This window comes from Cervus canadensis, chromosome 11 (assembly GCF_019320065.1).
Source record: "Cervus canadensis isolate Bull #8, Minnesota chromosome 11, ASM1932006v1, whole genome shotgun sequence".
In the NCBI taxonomy this organism is placed as follows: domain Eukaryota; kingdom Metazoa; phylum Chordata; class Mammalia; order Artiodactyla; family Cervidae; genus Cervus; species Cervus canadensis.
This window is the reverse complement of record NC_057396.1, coordinates 19722976-19749782: the sequence shown is the minus strand read 5'-3', so window position 1 is coordinate 19749782 and position 26807 is coordinate 19722976. Positions and strand designations below refer to the sequence as shown.

The 26807-nt window shown below is 36.7% G+C and overlaps 1 protein-coding gene across 2 annotated transcripts; it reads left to right on the top strand.

Moving 5' to 3' along the window:
- Window positions 1-439: 439 nt before the first annotated feature.
- IL18 (interleukin 18) lies at window positions 440-25268 on the top strand. 2 transcript variants are annotated; one of them, XM_043482066.1, is made up of 6 exons: window positions 440-615; window positions 16176-16262; window positions 17164-17175; window positions 21064-21195; window positions 22006-22139; window positions 24736-25268. In XM_043482066.1, exons 2-6 carry the CDS (start codon window positions 16184-16186, stop codon window positions 24955-24957), a joined length of 579 nt encoding a protein of 192 aa, XP_043338001.1. In that variant the 5' UTR covers window positions 440-615; window positions 16176-16183; the 3' UTR covers window positions 24958-25268. The 2 variants fall into 2 exon arrangements, with proteins under 2 accessions (XP_043338001.1, XP_043338000.1); XM_043482065.1 differs by having other exon boundaries at window positions 21061-21195.
- Window positions 25269-26807: the final 1539 nt, after the last annotated feature.

The window sequence follows — 26807 nt, the reverse complement described above, 5'->3', positions numbered from 1 at the left end:
CATTTTAGGTGGGGTGATTACATTTCAGGACTTAGCCTAGTAGGGCTGATTATTCAGCACTGTTCAGTTGCTAAGTCGTGTTCCGCTTCTGCCATCCCATGGTATTCAGCACAGTTAGATGAGAAAATGTGCTGAAGCCTGAATAGAAAGTCTCAAAAGAGAAAAATTAATGTGAGAAAAACGCTTCTGATTTGACCAAGCAGGTGCTTTTTTTTTTTTTTTTTAAGTGTTTGGGTGTACTTCAGAAAGAGGTACAAACTTTGAAGGGCCAGAACTGCAACAGAAGAAATGATTTCATTAAGTGATTTCATATCCTTATTCTCTGACACTTTGTTTCAGGTTTCACTGCCTTAGGAAAGAGCCCAGGTTTGAAGGCGGGTCCTAGGCGTGCCAGAACAGTCTCTCCCTCCGCCTTCTTCCTCCTTTCTCCCCAGCGCTAGGCCACCTCCTTCCCAGACCGCTGTCGGATCCGGACGGGCAGTTCTGCTCCCAGATGCTTTCAGCGCTGCTGGCTGCCTGCTTCGGCTGCTGACGGGGCTGTCTTCTATAAAGAAAAGAAAGGGACCTCAAACCTTCCAGATCACCTTTCTTCTCCTAGGAAGCTATTGAGCACAGGTAAGAAATATCATTACTTGCTATTTAGAAACTCAAGCATGGAGATGAGAAGTAAGTGATAAGATAGAAAAGTGATTGAGAGGAATTTAACTTCTCTCACATCACAATGATGGGAGACTAGTTGGTAACAACATAAGGAACATAGATAGCACAGTCAGAAGAAAATCTTTCTCTCTTTTAGCCACTCTTGGAGAGTATCACTTTAGAGGAAATGTTCTTGATCCCATGACCTCTTTATACTCCTAAAAATTATTGAGGATCCTGAAGAATTTTTGTTTCTCTGGGTTATTTATTGTATTACTGTCATTTGCTATGTTAGAAATTAAAACTGAGAAAGGTAAAAAATAATGACCTGTTTATTTGAAGACAACAATAGGCATATGACATATTAGCATAAATAACTAACATTTTAAATTATGGATAACTATATATTGCAAAAAAATCTCCTGTGAAGAGTGAAATTGTTTTCATTTTTACAAATCTCTTTAACATCTGGCCTAATTAAAAAAAAACAGGCGTATTCTCATCTGCTTCTACATTCAGACTATGCAATATCACACAAAATGTAGCCCTTGGTAAACTCTATTGTACACTTACGAGAGTGAAAATGACAAATTACGTCTTAGAATTATTATGAAAATTTCTTTGACCTCATGAACCCCCAAGAATCGCTGCTTTAGAATGTTGAAATAAATAAGCTTCTCTTTAAAGGGAGTCTCAAGTCTGAATCAACTATTTTAAAAGCAAACAAAAAATTAATACGAAATCTTGATGGAATCTGCATCGGCACTCTTATGCTGGGCTACACTGGACAATATTATAGCGTTCCCCAGGAGAATTTTATTTCACAGCAAGGAAAAGGATGAGTAATATCTTAATTTGGAAGCATGAATAACAAAAAATAGGACACTTAAATTCTTTATGCCATCTGTGTGTGTGTGTTAGTTGCTCAGTTGTGTCCGACTCTTTGCAACCCCATAGACTGTAGCCCACCAAACTCCTCTGTCCTTGGAATTCTCCAGGCAAGAATACTGGAGTGGGTTGCCATTCTCTTCTCCAGGGGATCTTCTCAACCCCGGGATCGAACCCTGGTCTCCTAAATTGCAGGCAGATTCTCTACCATCTGAGCTACCAGGAAGCCCATGCCTGCATGCAGCTGTCTCAAATTCTATTAAATCTTCCTTCAAAATATCTTTTAAAATCTGGCTTGTCCATAATATCCCTATGTAAATATTATGAATTCTTACATTAATTCATTCATGAATTCCTATCATAGTTTCATAGCCTCTCTAATCTTTTTCATTGTGTCATTGCCAGCTCAGTAATCTGCTTTCCTATTGCCTGTGAGATTAAATATGTTCTATGTGATTTTTCCAAGCCCTCTATAGTCTAACCCACCCTACCTTGTGTTCAGTGCAGGACAGCAGAATTGTTTCACTACAGTCAAAAAAATAGCTCTTTTTTACAGTCAAAACAATAGCTCTGTTCAGCCCACCTCTCACCATAGTATGGTGTTAATTATCACCTAAATGCTTTCCCATGTACTCCATCTCTTCAATCAAACAATCAGGATTAAATTCAATTCTCCTTTTCACACAAGGTCAATCCAGCAGTTCTATTTTGGCTTCTTGCTTTGAGCCTGTATTTAACAGTTGATTATATACTGTACACCTTTTATCATTTAATAGCTACCCAAATTTTTACCTGAGTCTTCTTCCACTCCCCACCTCTACCATGCCTACATACTTACCTTCATAAGATGGCAAAATCTTGAAGGACAAAATGACTTACAGAACTGAAGAGTTCTATTCTGACCTTGTTGCTGTCAAGATGATTACCTACCTGATTTTAGGGAATTAGTTAGGTAACCTGCTCCCTCATTTCATCCCGTATCTATTCCACAGAATTGAAATTCCACAGCAAAGGTAAACATAATCATTATTGCTTTTCAATTTCAAGACATTTTGACTTTTAATCTGATAGTATGTTTTTAAATTCCCAGTGGCTTAATAAAGCTGGTTATATAATAAATATTCCATTGGTATGTATTGTCTTTGAATTATGAGGAAGTGGTTACTAGGGTGCTTGCCACATATAAATGGCTCTTTCTCTGCCACCTTAACTAGAATCTAGAATTATAGAATGCTGGAGCTGGGGGAAAAAACAAAAAACTCAAATATTGACCCTTCAACACTCTCTTGTCCAAATGAGGAAACTGAGGCCCTCAGAATTAAATGACTTACCCCAGAAAAGATTGGAACATATATGGTTTAATCACCATTTATGGTAGATGAATGATTTTCTACCATTCACTAGCCTCTGGCTAGTTTCCAAGGCTTGTATAACTAAAACTTCTTATTGATGCAAAGAATTAATTATTCCTGCATATTCCTGAAAGGATCTGTCTGGAGTAGTTTATAACTCTTTAAAAAGAAAAAGTTAATAGTCTCGGAATCTTAGCCTGAAATATTCAAAGCATTTTTATCTGATGGGACCTATAATTTTTATAGATTAAAGAAAGCAAAGGAATATGGATGAGGAAGGAAAAGAGGAAAGTTGGGGGCAGTGGGAGAGGAAGAGGAACACAATACTTGTAATCTAGATGTTTTAAGATCTAACAAAAAAAATGCTAAGAAAATAAAGAATTTAAAATAAATACTTGCATGAAATAAAAGAGAAAGTAAAACTATTAATACTAGAGAAAAAAAGAAGAAGAATATTTGAGAAATTCCATTTTTAAAAATCTGTCTTCAGACTTCCCTGTTCTTTCCCTTTCTTAGTGGCTTTCGGATGGAGTTTAAGTTTTTTTGTTTCATTATTATTTTTTGGCTGTGTCAGGTTTTAGTTGCTTGGGGCTCTGAAGCATGGAATCAGCAGTTGTGGCATGCGGATTTTGTTGCTATGCAGTCTGTGGGATCTTCATTCCCTGACCAGGGATCAAACCCATGTCCCCTGCATTGCAAGGTGGATTCTTAACCACTGAACCACCAGAGAAGTCCCAGAGTTAAAGTTTTAAGATAGAAAAAAATTTTCTACCAGTCTCTTTACACAGTGTTGTCATGGCAACAAGGTTTATCATAGCAAACATTTATTTAACATTTTTTGAGCTCCTACTGTGTGATAAGCTCTTTCCAGGTGTTGAAGATTCAAAACCCAAAAGGCATCTCATGGTCTTAAATAAACTCAGATTGAAGATGGGTGGACCTATTTGTAATCAAAGTAATCTTAATTCAGGGTAATAAGAACTATTCTAGAAGCATGAACACAGGGAGGGGGTTGTCGGCACCGATGAGAGAAGGATTAGCTAAGTGTGGAGGAGTCCGTTTTCTGGGAGGAAATGTTTGAGCTATGATTTAAAGGATAAACAGTGAAGAAGGGTTTGGCAGGCAAAAAAGGGAGGGGAAATTTTGGCCTGAGGGGAAATAACTGGCTAAACAGTGGAATGAGGGAGAGTCTGAAAGGAAGAAAAGTAAGGAGAGGAAATTAAAATAGAAGATATGAGAAATGACAAGGGCTAGATTTAAAATAGTGCTGGTGGAGATGGAGAGGAGACACCAAATTCTAGGCACGTTTCTGAGTTATAATCTGTGGTATTTTTGAGACAGGAGAAGCTTAAACAAAGGAATTGAGAAGAACTCCCAGATTTCCGTTTGGTTGGGTAGGTCATTCATGTCCAACTCTTTGCAACCTTATGGAGTCGTCCCAGGCTCCTCTGTCCTCAGAATTTTCCAGGCAAGAATAGAAGAGCAGGTTGCCATTTCCAGCTCCAGGGAATCTTCAACACAGAGATTAAACCCGCATCTCTTGTGTCTCCTGCATTGGTAGGCAGATTCTTTACCACTCTGCCACCTGGGAAGCCCAGGTTTCAGTTTGGGACAGGTTATTTGGACATACTTGAGAAGGTAGTTCATTAGTACATCCTACAGTTGGGACTATGGATCTGGAGCCAGAAATTGTAATTTGCAAGTTATATATCCCCCAGTAACTGCCACCCTCTCTCTTTATAGTTAAACTTCCTAAAAGAACAGTTTATATTCAATATCTTTACTTTTTTTTCATCCCATTCTGTTCTAGATCTTTGTCCACTTGCCTTCCCTTCCTTCACTTTTCCTAAACTGTTCTACTGTTATCAAAAATTTCTAATTGCCAAATTCAATGAACAAGTTTAAGCTTGTATCTAAATTATGGACTCTGCAGCTTCTGACTCCAACCAGCTCCTTCTTGTTGAAGTTCCTTTGCTTTTTGACTTCCGTGATTCTTCTCTCTTAGATTTGCAAAACTGATTTAATAATTTTCTCCTCAAGCCTGTCTTTCATTCTGTTTTCTTAATGAGGTAATCACTCAACAAATTGCCCAAGCCAGAAACTTTGAAGTCATCCTCAGTTCCTCCTTTTTCCATTTGACTTGCAACTAATCAGCTAAAAAAATGCCGTTTAGTCTCTCTTGAATCATGCCTATAGCCACTGCCTTAGTTTGTAGCTTCATCAACTCTTAACTTGTTAAAATTGTTTTTGCAGCTGTTTTCTGGTCTCTGTCAAAATTTATTAATATCTCATCAAATCCATTTTCTATAGTGGTGCCAGAGAGAGCTCTTTGAAACATAAATTTCACCATGTCTTTCTTCTATTGGAAATAAGTACTTTCGGAAAAAAAGTTCAAGTTCTTTAGCCTACTCTCCTTTTCAAGCTTTTGGCAAACTTAACTACACTGCAAATTGCATTTATTTTAATTGAACTAGGCAGAATCAAGCTAATTTAAAATAAAAATATTAATCTCACTTTATAGGCAAAATGAAATATGTGAACTCCAAATTAAATAGTTTATTTAGAATGACAGTTTCAAAGCTGGTAGGCCAAGTGAGTTGTGAACTATTGCCACATAGAAGTGTCTTTTCTACCTGGTAAAAATATCTGCTTTCACGTCGGCATATTGTAAGTGAGGCTATTCTTTAAACATCTCAGAAGCTCTTGAGACAAACAGGTTATTGTGGCATTACTTTTATTGTAATTTTAGATATGTATTCATTCATTCAGCAAGCATTTATCAGATGTCTGCTATGCACCAGGTTCACAAAACTAAAGCTGATGATATGCCTACTCTTAGGAAATTTACATTCTAGCAGGGGAAAAAATAATAAAGGATATATTTACAAACCATGTTAAAATATTGGAGGCCATATTTTTATGAAATTGTCTAGAAGGTATAATTTTCTTTGGAAATCTCAGCCATTTATTTTCAATATCCCCACCCCCACTTTGCCTTGACCCCTTTCATCAAGGCACTTAGATATTCCAAAAGCTCATTCTTTCTCTTGTGTTTTTCTTTAATTGGAGGATAATTACTTTACAATGTTGTGTTGCTTCCTGCCATACAGCAACATGAATCAGCCATGAGTTTATTTATATATATATATATCCCCTCCCCCTTGAGCCTCCCTTCTGCCTACTCCCATCCCACCACTCCAGGTCATCACAGAGACCAGGCTAAGCTCCTTGTGTTACACATCAACTTCCCACCAACTATCCGTTTTACATATGGTGATGCATATACTTCACTGATACTCTCTCAAGTCTTGTCTTTTTTTTAAATTTAAACAATGTTTATGGAGAATCATGTGGTTCTCTAAAAAATAAATGTAAAATAAAAAGCATACATATGTGTATATGTACATATATGTATGCTTATATATTATATATGAACTGAATCTAGGTAATACTGTTAAATAGCCACCAAATGGACAGTCAGTTCAAGATGGTGGCCTCACAAGATCTTGAATTCACCTCCTGCCCAGACAACAGACCTACAGTTACAGATAAACCATTCCCTCTGAAAAAGACCTAAAAACTAGCTGAAATCTCCTCCACAAGAAAGGATAAAAGAGCCACATCCAGATGGGTAGGATGGAGAAACATGGTTTCACCAAGAACCCCACTTATGGTGCAGCAACCCACAGTAGAGACTGAGCTATTGCTGAGGAGCAAGAAATCAGTGCCCACATCAGGCACCCCAGGCCTTGAAAAGATAAGCCCCCAATGCATCTGGCTTTGAAAATCAGTAGAGTTTATATCCAGGAGAACCACAGGACTGTAGGAAACAGATTCTGCTTTTAAAGGGCTTGTGTGCAGATTTATTTACCATAGGACCCATCACAAAAGTAGCAGTTTGAAAAGCACCCAGACCAAATGTGAAAGAAGAGTCATTTGCTAATCTTAAAGCATCTGAGGAAGGTGCAGGAGCTGGTTAGTACTCTCTCCACCTGGATGAAGGCACTGGCAGGTGCTGTTTTGGCATTTCCCTTCTATCTTGCTAGCACTGGCACAGATGAGTGCCATCTTGGCACTCTCCCTATAACCTGCTAATACCACGGGGCACACTGCACCCCCATATTTCTCTCCTGGCCCTGCCAAGGCCAGGCAGGTGTACACAGCCCACATGGGGGAGTGTTCCTAGACCTCGTAATTTTGGTGGCTGGAGGGAATGCATTTCTGGGTACCATGAATCTGAAACAATCAAACAGGGAGTTCTCAGAAGACTACCACCCTCAGGGTACTGCAGACAGCAGACTGAAATGTACCTCCACTGTCCCTTTAAAAAGGACTAATGACTTGTCCTGGAGCTTCAGGCTGAGGAGCACACTTCAGGTTTATCTCATCTAAAAGCCATGGGGGAACCATCTCTGCACTCTTCTTTGGCTTTTCACTAGCACCTATGAGAAATGATCTCACACACACTACTATAGCCCTGATTTTTGCCAACTGTAGTCAAAAGGACACCTTCAGATGGCCAGATCTGGAGGCTAGCAGAATTTACAATTGCAGTCCCACAGGGCAATATATATTTACATACCTTAAAAACTGCTGCCTGGGAGTCTGCCTTCTAATCAGCCTGAAGCTAGGTGCTCACTGAGGCCTCTCTCTCTGAAATACTCACAGGTCCCTCAACACTTGGGACCTATCAAGAATAAATCAGGCTGCATATACAACCACAAAGGTTGAGTGACCGCCAAGAACTAGGGCAAGGTTAAACAATAAGATTCATCTTTACACAAGGCCATGCCTTTAAGACTAGGAGAGATAACAAATAAATAACAAAATAAATATTTTGCCTAATATATAAAAACAAATACAGAAAGTCAAGCAAAATGAGGAATGAGAAGAATATGTTCCAAAGGAATGAATAAGATAAAACCCCAGAAGAAAATCTTGATGAAATGGAGGTAAGTAATTTACCTGATAAAGCTTTTAAAGTAATGGTCATAAAGATACTCATCAAACTCAGAAGAAGAATGGATGAACTCAGTAAGAACCTCAACAGACAATATATAGATGAAAGTACCATACAGAAGTCACAGACTGAAGACGACAACAACTAAACTGAAAAATACACTAGAGGGACTCAACAGCAGACGAGATGAAGCAAAGAAAGAATCCGTCATCTGGAACACAAGGCAGTGGAACTCACTCGAACAGAGCAGCAAAATAGAAAACAAATTTCAAAAAGTGAAGTTAAGGAACCGGTGGGACAAGTATCAAGCAGAATTGCATTGACATTACTGGGTTCTCAAAAGGAGAAGAGAGAGAAAGGGGAGCAGAAAACTTAATTGAAAAAATAATAGCTGAAAACTTCCCTTACCTGGGGAGTGAAACAGACGCCCAGATCCAGGAAGTCCAGGGAGTTTCAAAAAAAGAAAAATCCAAAGACACCAAGGCACATTATAATTGAAATATCAAAAGTTAAAGAGAGAATCTTGAAAACAACAAAAGGAAACACAATTTATTACATACAAAATAAGCCCCATAAGAGTATCAGCAGATTTCTCAGCAGAAAGTTGGCAGGCCAGAAAGAGTAGCATGATATATTCAAACTGGTGAAAGGAAGAAACTTCCAATCAAGAATACTCTACCTGGAAAGGGTACCATTCAAAACTGGAAAAAAATAAATAACTTTTCAAACAAACAAAAGCTAAAGGAGTTCGTCTCCACTAAACCAGCCTTACAAAAAATGTTAAAGGGACTTTCTTAAGCTGAAAAGAAAGTGCACTAATTAGAAACAAGAAACAGATAAAAGTAAAAATCTCATTATAGAGGTAAACATATAATAAAATTAGTGGATTAATCACTTACAAAATTAGTATAAAGATTAAAAAGCAAGGTAATTTTAAAAACTACAAAATAATTAAGGGATACAGAAAGTAAAAAATTTAAAGTGTGACATCAAAACATAAACTGTTTGAGGTGTAAATGAAAATGTAGAGTTTTATAATACATTCAAACTTCTTATAAACTTAAATATATATTTTATATATAAGCTGTTTAGATATCAATCTCATGGTAACCAACAGGCAAAAATCTGTAGTAGATACATACAAAAAAATGAGGAAGGGATCTAAGCATAACACTATAGAAAGTCATCAAACAACAGAGAAGCTATCAAATGATGAAACAAAAAGGAATGATAAAACAGGCAGACAGGCAGAAAACTATTAACAAATTGGCAATAAGTACATAGCGATCAATAATTATCTTAAAAGTAAGGGGACTATAGGTGAGATAGTTTGAGAGAATAGCATTGAAACATGTAATTACCATATGTAGAATAGATGACCAGTGCAAGTTCGATGCTTGAAGCAGGGCACCCAAAGCCAGTGCTCTGGGACAACCCAGAGGGATAGGGTGGAGAGGCGGTTCAGGATGGGGGTACACATGTATACCCATGATCGATTCATGTTGATGTACGGCAAAAGCCATCACAGTATTGTAAAGTAATTATCCTCCAATTAAAATAATTTTTTTTTAAAGTAAGGGGACTAAATTCTTCAGTCAAAAGACAGAGAGTAGCTGAATGGATAAAAATATCAAGAACCATCTATATGCTGCCTACAAGACTTGTTTCAAACTTAATGAATATATACAGAACATTCCAGCCAAAAGAAGCAGAATACACCTTCTTCTTAAGGGCACCCAAGTGCATGTGGAACATTCTCCACGATATATTGTATGTTAGGCCACAAAATAAGTTTCATGAATTTAAGATCAAAATCATGTCAAGCATCTTTTCTCATCACAATGGTTTGAAAATAGAAATCAACAATTTAAAAAAATGGAAAAATCACAAATATGTGCAGATTAAAAAACATCCTATGACCAACCAAAGGGTCAATGAACAAATCAAAAGAGAAATTTAAAATTTAAAAATTACCTTGAGACAAGTGAAAATGGAAAATTAACATGCCAAAACTTATGGGATACAGCCAAAGGAGTTCTAAGAGGGAAGTTTATAGTGATACAGGCCTACCTCAAGATACAAGAAAAATCTCAAATAAATGATCCTACTTTACAATTAAATAACTTAAAAAAAGAACAAATTAAGCCCAAAGTCACCAGAAGGAAGGAAATAATAAAAAATCAGAGCAGAAATAAATGAAATATAAACTAAAAGGACAACTGCATGCATGTGTGCTCAGTCATGTCCAACTCTGCAACCCCATGGACTGTGAGCAGCCAGGCTCCTCTGTCCATGGAATTTCCCAGGCAGGAATACTGGAGTGGGTTGCCATTTCCTTCTCCAGAGGATCTTTCTGACCCAGGGATCGATCAAACCTGTGTCTCCTGCAGCTCCTGCACTGGCAGACTGGTTCTTCACCACTGTGGCACCTGGGAAGCCCAAAAGATAATAGAAAAGATCAATGAAACTAGGATCTGGTTCTCTGAAAAGATAAATGAAATTGACACACCTTAAGGAAACAAGAAAAAAAGACAAAGAACTCAAACAAAAAAGATCATCAATGAAGGAGCAGAAATTACAACTGATACAAAGAAATACAAAGGATCATAAAAGACTTCTGTAAACAATTATGCAGCAACTAACCAGACAAGCTAGAAGAAATGGATAATTTCTAGAAATACTCAGTTTTCGAACACTGGACTGAATCAGCTATCAAAAAACTCCCAGCAAACAAAAGTCTAGGATGGAAATGTTCACTAATGGATTCTACCAAACATTCAAAGAAGATTGACATCAATCCTTTAGAAAGTGTTCCAAAAAACTAAAAAGAAGTGAATGCTTCCAAACTCACTTTGTAAGGCTAGCATTACCTTGATACCAAAACCAGACAAGGAAACCAGAAAAAGATTATAGACTAATATCCTTCATGGGTATAGATGCAGAAATTCTAACAAAATATTAACAAACCAAATTCAACAATACATTAATAGGATCATACACCACGATCAAGTGGGATTTATTCCAGGGATGCAAGAACTGTTCACTTCCACAAATCAATGTGATACACTAGATTAACAAAATAAAGGATAAAAATCTTATGATCATCTCAATAAATGCAGAAAAGTATTTGACAAAATTCAACACCCTTTCACACACACAAAAAAAAAAATCCTCAACAAAGTGAGTATAGAGAGATCTCACCTCAACATAATAAAGGCCATATTTGACAAGCCCACAGCTAACATACTCAACAGCAAAAAGCTGAAATTTTTTTATTTAAGATCAGGAACAAGATAAGTATACTCACTATTGCCAGTTTTATTCAACACAGTATGGGCCCTCCTAGCTAGGGTAATTCATCATGAAAAAGAAATGAAAGATGTCCAAGTTGGGAAGGAAGAAGTAGAACTGTCACTATTTGCAGAAAGCATGATTTTATACATAGAAAACCCTAAGACTCCACCCAAAAAAAGTTAGAACTAATAAATGAATACAGTAAAATTGCAGAGTACAAAATCAGTATACAAACATTGTTGCTTTATTATACACTAACAACAAAGAACAAGAAAGAGAAATTAAGAAAACAATCCCATTTGCAATTACATCAAAAAGAATAAAATATCTAGGAATAAACAGTCAAAGAGATGAAAGACCTATAATGCTGAAAACTATATGACACTGATGAAAGAAATGAAAGTGATACAAATAAATGGAAAAATATTCCATGCTTGTGAATTGGAAGAAATAATATGATTTAAATGTCTGTATTACCCAAGGCAATATACAGATTCAATGCAATCCCTATTAAAAATTCAATGGCATTTTTCACAGAAATAGAACAATGCATCCTAAAATTTGTATGGAACCACAAAAGATTTTGAATAACTGAAGCAATCTTGAGAAAGAAGAACAAAGCTGGAGGCATTATACTCCCTAATTTCAAACTATTAATACATTGCTAGCTATAGTAGTCAAAACAGTATGATATTAGCGCGCACACACACACACACACACACACACACAAAACAGGCACATAGATTAATGGAACAAGACAGAGAGCCCTGAAATAAACCCACACATGTATGACCAGGTAATCTATGAAAAAGGAGGCAAGAATATACAATGGAAAACGACAGTCTCTTCAGTAAATTGTATTGGGAAAACTGGTGCCACATGCAAAAGAACTGAACAGGCCCACTGTTTCACACTCTACAGAAAGATTAACTCAAAGTGCATTAAAGACTTACATGTAAGACCAGAAACCACAAAACTCCTTGAAGAACACATAAGCAGACAACTCCTTGACATCAGTCTGGCAATATATATATATTTGGCTCTGACTCCAAATAATGAGACTATGTCAAACAAAAAACCTTGTGCACAGTGAAGAAAACTATCAACAAAAGTAAAAGGCAACATTTGAATGGGAGAACATATTTGCAAATCATATCCAATAAGGGATTAATAGTCAAAGTATATAAAGAACTCACACAACCCTAACAGCAACAACAAAAAAAACCTGACTTTAAAAATTGTCAGAGGATCTAAACAGACATTTTTCCAAACAAGACATACAAATGACCAACAGGTACATAAAAAGATGCTCAGTATCACTAATCATCAAAAAGATGATTTATCATCTACATATCTCTTAAAATTATCAAAAGAATAAGAAATAGCAAGTGTTGACAAAAATGTGTGGAAAAAGAAACTCTATGCATTGTTGGTAGAAATGTAAATTTCTGCAGACACTATGGAAAGCAAAAAATTAAAAATATAATTATCATATGATCTAGCAATTCTGCTTCTGAGTATCTGTTGAAAACAAAAACACTAATTCAAAGAGATATATTCAAACCTATGTTCATTGCAGGATTATTCATAATAGGCAAGATATGGAAAATCCTAAAGGATAATGCTGTTAAAATGCTGCACTCAACATGCCAGCAAATTTGGAAAACTCAACAGTGGCCACAGGACTGGAAAAGGTCAGTTTTCGTTTCAATCCCAAAGAAAGGCAATGCCAAAGAATGTTCAAACTACCACACAATCGCACTCATCTCACATGCTAGCAAAGTAATGCTCAAAATTCTCCAAGCAGGTTTCAACAGTACGTGAACCAGGAACTACCAGAAATGTTCAAGCTGGATTTAGAAAAGGCAGAGGAAACAGAGATCAAACTGCCAACATCTACTGGATCATAGAAAAAGCAAGAGAATTTGAGAGAAAAATCTACTTCTGCTTCATTGACTATGCTAAAGCCATTGACTGTGTGGATCACAACAAACTGTGGAAAATTCTTCAAGAGATGGGAATACCAGACCGCCTTACCTACCTACTGAGAAATCTGTATGCAGGTCAAGAAGCAACAGTTACAACCGGACTTGGAACAATGAACTGGTTCCAAATTGGGGAAGAAGTACATCAAGCCTGTATATTATCACCCTGCTTATTTAACTTATATGCAGAGTATTTCATGAGAAATGCTGGGCTGGAGGCAGCACAAGCTGGAATCAAGATTGCCGGGAGAAATATCAATAACCTCAGATATGCAGATGACACCACCCTTATGGCAGAAAGCGAAGAGGAACAAAAGAGCCTCTTGATGAAAGTGAAAGTGGAGAGTGAAAAAGCTGGCTTCAAACTCAACATTCAGAAAACAAAGATCATGGCATCCAGTCCCATCACTTCGTGGCAAATAGATGGGGAAACAATGGAAACAGTGAGGACTTTATTTTCTCGGACTCCAAAATCACTGCAGATGGTGACTACAGCCATGAAATTCAAAGATGCTTGCTCCTTGGAAGAAAAGCTATGACCAACTTAGCGTATTAAAAAGCAGAGACACTACTTTGCCGATGAAGGTCTGTCTAGTCAAAGCTATGGTTTTTCCAGTAGTCATGTATGGGTGTGAGAGTTGGACCATACAGAAAGCTGAGTGCCAAAGAATTGATGCTTTTGAACTGTGGTGTTGGAGAAGACTCTTGAGAGTCCCTTGGACTGCAAGGAGATCTAACCAGTCCATGCTAAAGGAGATCAGTCCTGAATACTCATTGGAAAGACCGATCCTGAAACTGAAGCTCCAATACTTTGGCCAACTGATGTGAAGAACTGACTCATTGGAAAAGACCCTGATACTAGGAAACATTTAAGGCCAGAGGAGAAGGGGACGACAGAGGTTAAGATGGTTCGATGGCATCACCGACTCAATGGACATGAGTTTGAACAAGCTCCAGGAGGAAGCCTGGTGTGCTCCTGTCCATGGGGTCACAAAGTGTTGGATATGACTGAGCGACTGAACTGAACTGAATAGGAAACAACATAAGTATCCATCAATGGATGAATGGATAAAGAAGATGTGGTGTATATAATGGAATACTAGTCATTAAAATAATGAAATCTTGCAACAACATGAATGGATCCAATAGTGTTATAGCATAACACTCATTTATTTCACTTAGCAGTGAAATAAATCCAACAGAGAGATAAATACTGTATAATTTCACTTATATGTGAAATCGAAAAAAAATGAAACAAAATAAAGCTCAGAGAGAACAGATTAGTGGTCAACAGAGGGGAGGGGGAAGGGGCAGGCAAAATGAATGAAGGGGATCAAGAGGTGCAAACTTCAAGTTATAAATAAGTTATAGGATGTAAAGTACAGCATGTACACTATAGTCAATAATATTTTATTACAAATTCAAAAGTTACTAATAAATTATCTTAGAAATTCTTATCATAAGAAAAAGAATTTTTTTTAAGAATTTTTGCAACTGTGCAGTAACAGATTGTTACTGAATTTACTGTGGTGATCATTTCACAATGTGTACAAATTTTCCATAATAAAAAGTAACAAAAGTAGCCACCAGGTAACAATTAGTTTATATTAGCTTAAAATGAGTAAATTGTTTTCAACTGGGTTTTAATTTCCTCCTTCCTCTATATATGTTTGCCTCTAGCAAACTGTGCTAGAAAAAATTTGAGTCATTTCTCAACCTCTAAGTATAGGCGTATAAACTAATTGACAGCTTTGTCCTAACCATCTTGCTTGGAGGACCAACCATAACTGTCCTCAGGGAGCCATGGACCTCTGAAGTCTAGTAGAATTTCTTAATCATTTCTGTGACATGGACTGCCCCCCTCCATGGCCAGTCTGATGAGTCTGTGGAGTCCTTTTCAGAATCATGTTTTTATATGCATAAAATTAAATACTTAGGATTAGAAAGGAAATCTTTCATAATTAGTTACCAAAAAATTTTTAACAAATTTTAATAGGTTTATGTGTGAGTCTTTATTAACACATTAAATACAAGATGTCATGTTGAAAACAATAACTTCCATATGTTTCAAAGTAGTAATGAGCCATATTTCAAGATCTCTGCAATAATTATAATACAGTAGAAAATATGTATGTCTATTTATGATAGTCACAGATACTGTGAATAATACTGTGGTTTGTTTCCTGCAGCATAATGGAAGGAATTGTTAAATTTTAGTTAGAAGTTGGTGAAAATATTTGTGAGGTTTTTTTTTCCCCTCTCCAAGTTCACAGATTTCCCAGATTTAGAACCCTTGCTCCATAAACAAAGGTCTGGAAGGATACACACCATTTTGGAGTGAGGTTGGGTGGAGTGGAACAGAGGGAAAAAGCAAAAAAATTCTTAGCATTTTCAAATTCTGTATTATTTGATTTTTTTTTTAACAGAAAGATTGTATTTATGTATTACTTGTGCTAAAAGCATAACATAGTCCAGTCCAGACTCCGATCGAAAGCTCCTCTGGCTCAGAGAGGGAGCCATCAGATGCAGAGCCCCTCAGCCTCCTTCTGCCCCACCCCCACTCCCGGGCAGGAACACCATTTTTAGCGTTGCCTCACCTTTAGCGCTTTGACAGTGAAGTCACAGTCTTCAGTCTTTCCCTCACAGGATCCCATTGGTTGTAAGGCTGAGATGGAACCAGTCCCTAACTAAAGGACAGGATTATATATGTTTCTGGCATCCTATGTTTATACTGATAATATATGTTTATTTCCAACAAAATACTGGAATAGTAAATCAGTTCAATAATGGACTACGTATCCTCCCTTTATAACACTGTTTAAAGAGAATATACTTCCATTATCTAGGTTTCAAATATATAATGGTTTGCAAGAGAGCATTTGAACACAGGCATTCATAAACTGAAGACTCCTGGCATTTATTAAATGTCCAGAGTGTTCATCAACATGCTGGACTTCTGAAATTGGAGGTAGAACAAGGCGGTGAGTGGTAAAAGATTCCTTTTGTGTAAAAGGAACAATCACTACCTTTTAACGGATGACTGTTTGCTTTCATTAGGCATAAAGATGGCTGCAGAACCAGTAGAAGACGATTGCATCAGCTTTGTGGAAATGAAATTTATTAACAATACACTTTATTTTGTAGGTAAGTTCAAAATAGTGGGCCAAATACAGGGTTTAGATACATGTATTCAACTAGAGTTTGAGCAAGCTCCAGGAGATGGTGAAGGACAGGGAAGCCTGGTGTGCTGCAGTCCATGGAGTTACAAAGAGTCAGACACAACTGAGCGACTGAACAACCACCATTCAACTAGAAAAGATGTTATAGGCAAACTATTAAGTGACTTGTTTTTTGTTACCAAATTCCATTGTAATACACACACTTCTCTGGAAAAAAACATTGGGCCTCTAGAAATTAGTCGTAGTATGTCCAAGGTCCCAGTACTTTGTCCTGCCACCTGTCCTGGCATTTAGTTCATAGCAGCCCACCCAGAAGGTGGCTGCAGGTGCATGTCATGAAAATCCCACAAAATTGGATACATTTGGGCAATACAATTTCCCAAAGCAAATGGGCAAATTACATAAGAGATATGTATCTTAAATCTAGAGTTCTGTGAGTTATTTTATGTAAATATGTTTGACAAATAAAAACAGATTCTTATGATTAATCTTCCTTGGGCAGTTTGGCTTCACTTGAAAGCTTCATAGAAAGTTTCTTCGGTGACTTTACATTGAAGCAATAAATTTAAGATTAAAATCTATCACTTTATAAAATTTCTTCTTAGCTACAAATTTAAATTTATGAAACCTAGATTTAGGTTTTATACCTACCATACCTGAGAACATACCAAGTCTAATTAGCTTCATTTTATGGGACCTTTTGGATGATTATATATTTTTATGGAGACCAGCAAAGGCCATCAGCAGTAAGATATGGGTTAAAGAATACAGAGGGGCAGAAAAGAGTAATAAAAGGGTTTGTGAGAGGACATTCTGAGTTGAAATATAGAATTAACATATTTTCTTTCTTTTTTTCCCCCCTTTAGCTGAAAATGATGGTAAAGTATAACTTTATTTCTCTTTCTTTGCAAAATAAATAGCTACTTGAGTAAACATCCCACAGACACATCCATAATACCATTCTCAGCTGATAGGAACTGATACGAGTGTATTTGAGAAGCTAATATTCCCTCAAAGGAATGTGGACTCACTAGCACTGCCTTGGAATAAAGATAACTATAAGGGATACAAAAAAGAATTTCCAACAAAATATGTTTCTCCCAGCTTAGGAAATTCTCAGCTATTAGAATCTCCAAAATAGACCTTGCCTGTTACACACATCCTGAGGTTAGCAGAAAGTCATGGGTTCTCTGGAGTACATAGGAACAGGGTACTGAAGGATGAGAATTGTTGTCCAAAATTAGGAACATCTTCCTTCTTCAACCCTCCCCCTCAGAATGGTCTGGAAAGAAGCCTGGCAGGCTCCCGGGGTGCATGGGATTCTGGAAGTAGAGGGGAAGGGGGAGGGTAGAGCGAACAGACCAGTGAAGGTGAGTCAGGAAGTCTTCCTAAGAAGTGAATGTACCCAACCCTTGTCGCTCTGGCATTCAGAGAGGCTCATACCCATATAATGCCTATGATCTCTAACAGACCCCTAGATTATTAAAGGTCACTAGTTTCTCATACTTTTCCTTAAAAGTAGCACTTTCCCTATTCTTAACGTGATCCCTAGTAGACGAAAAGTAGAAAACAGGAACTTCTGAAAAATTCTATTCGTTCAGGTTTCTTTCTCCAGATTTATTGAGATACTATTGTCATATAGCTCCTCATGTTTCTGAAAGATTGCTGTACACCTATTTACTTGATTCAGTAAGTACTGGCATCTGTATCTCTGGCACTGTGTTAGGTACTCTGATACAATGGTAAGCAAAACACAGTTCTAATGGGAGAAGCAGGCACATTAGGAAGGCAATTGGAACGTGGAGTGTTACAAAGGCACGGGATGCTATGGGAGCACATAGAAGGGCACCTAACTTAGCCTAGTAGATTCTGGGAGGGCATTTTAAAGGAGGACAGAATTGAAAAGTCAATAGGGGTTAGCCAAGAGAAGGTATTCTGGGCAGAGAGATGAACACATGCAAAAGATGTAAAGGAAAGCATGGCATGTATAAGGACTCGAGTTATTCAGAATGGGAATAGAGCGGCAGTAGGAAAATAATGAGAGAGGAATGAAAAAAAGGATGAAGATCCATAAGTTTCTCTTATTCTGATATATGGAACCTCAACTTCATGTTTGGGTTTTGGGGATTCATTAAGCACAACATGTATGATGTAGGATACAGATTAGTTTTCTGTAACAAAGAGATCCCAAAATATAGTAACTGGACAAGATTTTAAAAAAATACTTCTCTTGAATATAAATCCAAGTAGGCAGCAGTTCAGTATTATTATGGCTGGATGCAGCCTGATGATATTGGAATCTAAAGTTTTTCTTTTCCTCTTCCATCATCCCCTAGTTGTTGAACTCATCTACATACTTGAAAATCTTCATCACACTTTCTGAATCTATATCCCAGCTAGCAAGAAAGTCTTCAAAATAAGAGGAAGACAGGTCCACTCTTTTCAAAGAAAGGCTCTATTTAGAAGTTGTAAGCATTAAGTCCACTCATATTCCATTGACTCAAATTTAGTCACATAGCACAAACTGCAAGGAAAATATGGAAAATATAAACTCTATTCAAGGTGACCATGTCATTCATTAAAATTGAAAGATAACATGATCATCTCTCTGAATGTTAGCTTTAGTTAGATTGAATTTTAATTCCTTCTAGCTTCAGTATAAAGAATTGCCGTGTGGACAATAAAAGGGGATGCCAATTAAGAGGCTATTATTGTAGTCCCTTTAAGAAATGATGGTGACATGAATTAAGATAGGCACAGTGGGGTGCCATTGAAGAGCTGTGAATGGATTAAAAAAAAAACTTGGAAAAAGCAATAGGACATGGATTTTAAAGGGGATGGAAAGAAAGAAAAGATTATGCCTATGTTTTTTCACATAGGCAATTTGTACTATTTAGCAAAATAGGAAACACAGGAGGAAGAGCAAGGTGGAGAGGTTTGAGAGGCAAAGAGGAAGATAGATGATGGATTTAGTGATGGTGATTGATGATCTTATCTGTATGACTTCCTAGTGGAGATGCCCAGTAGATTTTTAGACATGTGGTTCTAAACTCAGGATAAAAATTTGGGCTGCACATGTGAGTGACATATATAGAAATGTCATCTGGAGCTATAAGAGTAATGGACAAATTGGAGGAAATGTGTAGCGTGAGAAAGTAAAAGTCGAGGACTAAACTCTGAGGAATGCCTGTATTTTAAGGATTCGGTAGAAAGAGAAGCTAATAAGGAACAGAGCAGAGTAGCCAAAGAGGAAGAAGAAAATCAGAGAATGCCACAACCCCAGGAGAGCATTTCAAGATGGAGATAATAGGCACTGTGTTGAATTTTGCAGCCTTGAAAATCAAGAGCCAGAAGGCATCTGCTATAATTAGCAACAGGGAATTTGGTCATCTTGGTGAAAGCAATTTGATGGAAAAATAGAGCCAGTGAGTAGAAGCTTGCAATGAGTAGAATTGTGAATGGAAAGTAAGGAAATGATGCATTCAATTCTTACCAGAAGCTCAGCTACTACAAGGAGGAAAGAAACAAGACAGGCTTTAGAGTAGATTCTGTTGATGGAGGTGCTTTAAATCTCAAAATGAAAAGCTTTATGTTGTTCTGATTATAAAAATAATTTGTTAATTATAAATAATTCAGGCAATGAAGATAAGAAAATAAAGAAAAATTAAAACATGAAAATAACCCCAAAATATTCATTGCTATTATTTTGATGTTTTATACATATATATTAATAAAATACCATACTTAAGCTTCTTTTTCTAGTTTAATATACATGGACATCTTTCCATGGTAATTAATAATTATTTTAAATCATAATTATACTAAATTCATGATAATTCATAGTAAGGAAATATCAAAATCTATTTAATCAATTCCCAGCTGATGAACATTTAAGTTGTGTCCAGCTTGTTTTTATTATTAATGTCATCCTATAAACATTCTTGTAGAGAAATATTTACACATTTGTCTGCTATCTCCTCAGGATAAAATCCAGGAAGTAAAATTGCTGAGTTGATAGAAGAGAGGGAATGACTGACTCGTTGAAAGTACATGTTACACACAGATGAGTTTAGCCTTAGATACCAGAAGAGGCCCCCTTTTTCACATTTCCCTTGGGATGAGAAGGGTAGAGGAAGTAAGAGGTGATGCCATTGTGAAGTTTGTAAGTGAAGTAGCAGGAAATCATTTGCTGAAAGTGAAGCAGAGATGATAGTGTAGAGATCCTGAGGAGAATCAATAAGGCTTGAAACTGCAGCTGTGGCCTATGGAAGAGAATACTGAACTGGAAAAGAAGGTTTGTTAGAGCACCAATTTGTACATTTGTATGATTGGTTACCAGCAGTGCATTCAGCAGCCAGGTTTAGAGTTCCGCAGTGGAAAGACAAATGAGTTTGGGATTTAAGCCAGTGGCAAAAGGGTATAAATGATGAATCATGAAGTCCAGGCTGCATAGAGAAGGAAGGGAAGACAGGATGAAAATCAAGAATCAGAAAAACTAGATAAAGTGAAAGAAAAGTATTGAGACTAAAAAGATAGGAGATTGTGGTCAAAAGCAGGATATTTGAAGATTTAAAAAACAGAGTGGTTCTGAGTGATAACAAGAATCAAGGTGCCCCCTGGAAGTCCATTTAAAAACACTGTACAATTTTACCTTAGCTTCTAGTACAGAAAATTGTGATTGTTATTGAAAATGGAATGTGTAGTATGCCTATTTGTAAATTTGGAAAAAATATTTTTTTAATGAGACTTCATGTGCATTTTAGAAGACCTGGAATCAGATTACTTTGGCAAGCTTGAACCTAAGCTCTCAATCATACGAAATTTGAACGACCAAGTTCTCTTCATTAACCAGGGAAATCAACCTGTCTTTGAGGATATGCCTGATTCTGACTGTTCAGGTATTGTTAATATACGTTTGTAAATATGGAAATAACAAGCTACTTCTTCTTATTCCATTTAACTGCTTACATTTTCTGTGATAGACAGTAGCTTACATGAACAGTCATAGTGGTGGAATTTCACTGACAAGAAACTTCATAGGGAATCCATATTTTTTAGTTGGGCTGAAAAAATGATGCAATAAAGATAATGCTAGGGGTCATGCTGTTTGAACTTATCCTTGGATCATTAATCCCTTCATTGTAACAACATTAACTCTATGTGATCTCCATTGAGTTGGATCCTTAATACCTGCTGGTGATAGCTGAAATTGCTGATAACATTTTCAAAACTCACGATTAAATATAAATATATAAGCACTTCAAATAAGTCTATCTTCCACCAGAAATTTAGAGTGCCTTAGAAAATGTATACGTTTACTGTGACTTCCAGGGTATGAATTTCAAATATGAGAGTTTAGGCAGAGTTGGAAAAGTGAATGGTGTACTCTTGAAAAATGCTCAATTTTTATCTTAACAGATAGAGCTTTAATATTCTATTTAGTGTTTAAAAGTTAAAGAAAGTCTTTTAGAATTCAGAATATTTCTAACACTTAAAAAGCTGTTGTATTTGTATTATAATACATACTCAAATATGTTTTAAAGAATGTATGAATCACTGTACATAGTCTCCATCTGCTAAGTGGCTGAATCTCAGAGTGTGGGATTGGAAATGGGCCTATTAAGGACTGTCTTTTGGCTAACTCCCCTAAATACTTACTTGCAAAAATTCTTCTAACTAATGTTCTCATTTATTAATGTTTGTTTCAGATAATGCACCCCAGACCATATTTATCGTATATATGTACAAAGACAGCCTCACTAGAGGTCTGGCCGTAACCATCTCTGTGCAGTGTAAGAAAATGTCTACTCTCTCCTGTGAGAACAAAATTCTTTCCTTTAAGGTAAGACTGAGCCTTAATTTGTTTTAGTCATATTTATGTGCAAAATTAGAAAACCCAAATATCCCCAGTCCAGCCTTTTGTCTGGACAAGAATAGCAAGAAGTAGAGAACCATTAACATAGTTACTGAAAATTGTTAAACTCTTTAATCTACTGTAATAACATCATGGTTTTTTGGATCTTGCCATAGAGAGAGGGTTTTCAACACTTGTTTCATAATCCAGGTCTTCTGAATAATCAACCTATAGATAAACAATAACACAGAATAATTTATGAATTATTTTATTTTAAGAACTGCATGTGGCTTTCCAGAGTAAGTCCTGCTATAAGGAATGAAGTTAATAGTTCTTCTGTAAACCCTCTACTGTGTAAATTATGATGATAATATTTTAACCCCTAATCATTTTGTTCCTGCTTCTTAGCCTAAGTCTTGCTACAACCTTGCAACATAACATTCAGTTGATATATGTTATTTTCAATGTTAATCTAAGTGAACAAAATTAATAGGATCAGTTGTAAAGCAATGGTATGATGTATCTCAAAGCCAGATGTAAATTCTTTTTGGCCACTGCTTGTTTCTCTATTCTCCATCATTATTTTTCTCTATTTTTTCCATTATTATTAGATAAACAACCAACTATAGATATGGGTTAACTCAGAAAACTTTCCTCCCAATGAGAGCAGCCAGGGGATGCTCACATATTGGCAGTATTTCAAAAGTGAATCTCATGTCATGAAGACTTTCTGAGTGGAGATTTGCCAATAAAGAACTACAATAAAGATCACCCAGTTTGCACTGAAAGTTAGAGTAAGACCTTCACAGACATGCAAAGGAGCAACTTGGGACAGAGGGAAAAGCCACTCTAAAATATAATCCAAGTAAGATCAGTGCATCTGTAACAAATAGAGCTTCCAAAAAAAAAGAAAAGAAAAACCCTTAGCCATTCCCTTCCAAGCAAAGTACCACCCCTTCAAGTGACAATTTGGAATCCTTGTTCTCTGATCTGACAGTCAGGAAGCTCAGTTACTGTAATGGCTTTAGAGGCCTGGAGGTGGACAGGCAGGGTGGAGAGGATTAAGCATGTTGTTACTTAGCCACAAAATCAGAAGGGAAGGAGGGAGATGGCCAAGCTCAAGCCATGTGGGATAGAGGAAAACTAATTCAGCTGTGAGATAGGATCAGAAACTGGGAAAAGCCTGATCTGTATGTAAGCGGGGGCTTCCCTGGTGGCTCAGATAGTCAAGAATCTGCCTGGAATGCAGGAGTCCCAGGTTCAATCCCTGGGTTGGGAAGATTCCCTGGAGAAGGGAATGGCTACCCACTCTAGTATTCTTGCCTGGGAAGTCCCATGGACAGAGGAGCCTGGTGGGCGACAGTTCATGGGGTCACAAAGAGTTGGACATGACTGAGCAACTAACTCTTCACTTTCACATATAAGTAGACTCTAACTGAGAGATTGGGGACAGTGTCAGGAAGATGAAAATAATGCTTGGGAAATAGTAGAATGGGAGAACTAGTTTATAGTGTCATCAAATCAGATTCACACTTGTTGATAAAGGACAAAGGTCAAGAGTTATGGCTTTATAAATTCCAGTTGAGAAGTTTTGGGGGAAAATCCAGGTCCTTTCAGGCATCTATGGAGGATACTGGGATGCTCTTTTGGCTCTGGAGGTCTCTTTGTCAGTCCTTGGTTAGGATCATGAAGATCTTTGCTACCAGAGGGTGAAAATAAAGTTCAAATATTCTGCTGGTTCTGGGATTAACATGGAAAGAACCTGAAGAGGTCCTCACATTTTCTAGTCCATCCTGAAAAGCAGGCATGATGCGCTAATGGGAAGAGCATAGGCAGTAGCGTCAGTTAGGTGACCAGCAGGGTTATAGTTTCAAGGGATCTAGCCATTTTTTGGAAAACCCCATTCTGTCACTGAGACGAAGGAATCTGCACCTGACCTCCCAGGGCAGGGTCCAGCCAAGAGACAGACTACTTTCCGGACAGAAATTCAGGACTACTATGGAAATGAAATGCTTGGCAGGGAAGCACCAAAAGTTGCTGACCAAGCCCTGGAACAAGTAACAGGTCTATTTATAGCTCTTTTCAGTTCTTGGCTCCACTGAAGGAAGCAGCTGGGATTCCTGCTCCTTCCTGTCTCTCTCACAGTTGGTTCACAAACTGGAGCTACGCTAGGCTTATGGCTGAAGATCATCAGTGTCTACAGTTGTGAATGGTTGAAGAAGACAGGAACTGATATTAACCTAAAAAGGCTGTGGTCTTTGCTGGAACTCTACTTCATCTTGAGCAGATAATGGACTCTACTGAATGGGAAAGGAGAGAAGGAAATCATCTGATGGATATATCGGGAAAAACAGAGGCCTGGACCTAAATGTGCACGACATAGTGGGGAAAGCCAAAATGGTCAAGAAGAATGGAAGATTAGAGATTAAGAGGGAGAGGAGATCAGTATTCCTACTTTCAGAGATTTTTTTTCTTTATTCTTGAGAATATAAACTTCTTTAGTTCTGTGCAATATTTCAAAATAAACTGCACATATTCAAATTGGTCATGTCCTAAAAAAATTAAGCAATTTTTTTCTTTATAGGAAATGAATCCTCCTGATAACATTGATAATGAAGGAAATGACATCATATTCTTTCAGAGAAGTGTTCCAGGACATGATGACAAGATACAGTTTGAGTCTTCATTGTACAGAGGATACTTTCTAGCTTGTGAAAAAGAGAATGACCTTTTCAAACTCATTTTGAAAAAACAAGATGATAATGGAGATAAATCTGTAATGTTCACTGTTCAAAACCAGAACTAGATATTAAAATGGCATAGTTTGAACTGTCTGAGTTTTTATCCTTCAAAAAGATTATAAGTTTGAACCTGTAATGATAATGATAAAATGAATAATGCTCTCAAAGATGTCACTGAAAAATTAGTAATAAGCTTTTGAAAAATTAAATTGACTTCCTCTTGTCTAGGTGAATAAAATATCTGTATAGTGTAAAAAGAATGCATAGTTTGAAAACACATTGTACAGTGTTAATTGGAAAATATATTATATTCAATAGAAATGTTTTGAAACTTTGGGGTTATTGGTCCTAATGATGAATAAAACTGATACTTGAATTTTCTAGTTTTCAATAAGTGATTAAAACCTTAAAGGTTTTATAAAGAAACCACTTCACTTGACTAATTTTTGCATTTCTTTCAAAGTCAGGATATGTTTAAGTCAGATTGATCCTGAACCTGGCAACACATAAAAAGGATTATGCAATCTGATGAAGTACCATTCAATCCAGGAATGCAAAGATGGTTTAATATTTTAAAATCAAGTAATATACCATATTAATAGGATAAAGGATAAAAACCCACAATCATCTGAATAAATGCAGGGAAAGCACTTATAAAATCTAATTCATAGTAAAAAGTTCTCAACAAACTTGAAAGAGAAGGGAACCTCCTCAGTGTGATAAATGGCATCTATGAAAAGCTAATGCTAATATCATACCTTAATGGTTAAAAAAAAAATTCAAGAATTTCTGCTGTTGCAAATTCTGTTTAACATCATGCTAGAGGTTCAAGCCAATAAAATTACAAGAAAAAGAAATAAAACCTATCCAGATTAGAAAGGAAGAAGGAAAACTGTCCTTATTTGCAGACATCATGATTCTAAATGCAGAAGATCCTAAGGAATATACACCCATGTGTTTACACAAACCCCTATTAAAATTAATAAATAAGTTCAGTGATGTCACAGAATACAAGATTAGTATGCAAAAATGAATTGTATTTTTATATATGAGAATGAACAATCTGAATACAAAAATAAGAAAGCAGTTCCATTTACAGTGATATTACAAAGAATATAACATACAAATAAAGTTGGCAAAAGAAGTACAAGTTTTAAACATTGAAAATTTCAAAACAGTGCTGAGAAAAATTAAATACATTCTAAATGGAGAGACGAAACACTTCACATTCACTGTTTGGAAGACTCAATGTTGTTAAGATGGCAGTTCTCCCCCAAGTTGTTCGTTAGATTCAACTCAATCTCCACCAAAATTCCAGCAGGTTTTTTTGCAGAAGTTGACAACCTGTGCCTAAAATGTATGTGTATGCTCTGTGCTAAGTCACTTCAGTTGTGTCTGACTGTGACCCTATGGACTAGCCTCCCAGAACCCTCTGTCCATGGGAGTCTCCAGGCAAGAATACTGGAGTGGGTTGCCTTCTCCTCCTCCAGGAGATTTTCCCAACTCAGAGATCAAACCCGTGTCTCCTGTGTCTCCTGTATTGCAGGCATATTCTTTACCCACTGAGCCACCTGGGAAGCAGGAAATCCAAAAGCATGGAATAGTCAAAATGTTTTGAAAAATAAAAAAGTTGGATAACTTTCATTTCCTAATCTTAAAACTTAATATGAGCTGCAGTAATCAGAATAGGTTGGTACTGACACAAGGGTAAACATATAGATCAATGGAACAAATTTGAGGGTCCAGAAATAAACCCTTATATTTATGGCCAATTAATTTTTGACAAAAGCAATTTGATAGAAACGAAGAGTTTTCAACAAATGATGCTGAACAGAATATCCACATGCAAAATGAACAAAGAGACTAGCTATACCCTTTACATTATATTCAGAAATTGATTCAAAATCAGAGACTT

Coding starts and splice junctions, on each gene's coding strand:
- IL18 (XM_043482065.1), top strand. CDS start 16,184: ATGGCTGCAGAACCAGTAGAAGACGATTGCATCAGCTTTGTGGAAATG. Junction 21,196..22,005: donor GCCTGATTCTGACTGTTCAG/GTATTGTTAATA, acceptor TGTTTGTTTCAG/ATAATGCACCCCAGACCATA. Junction 22,140..24,735: donor ACAAAATTCTTTCCTTTAAG/GTAAGACTGAGC, acceptor TTTTCTTTATAG/GAAATGAATCCTCCTGATAA.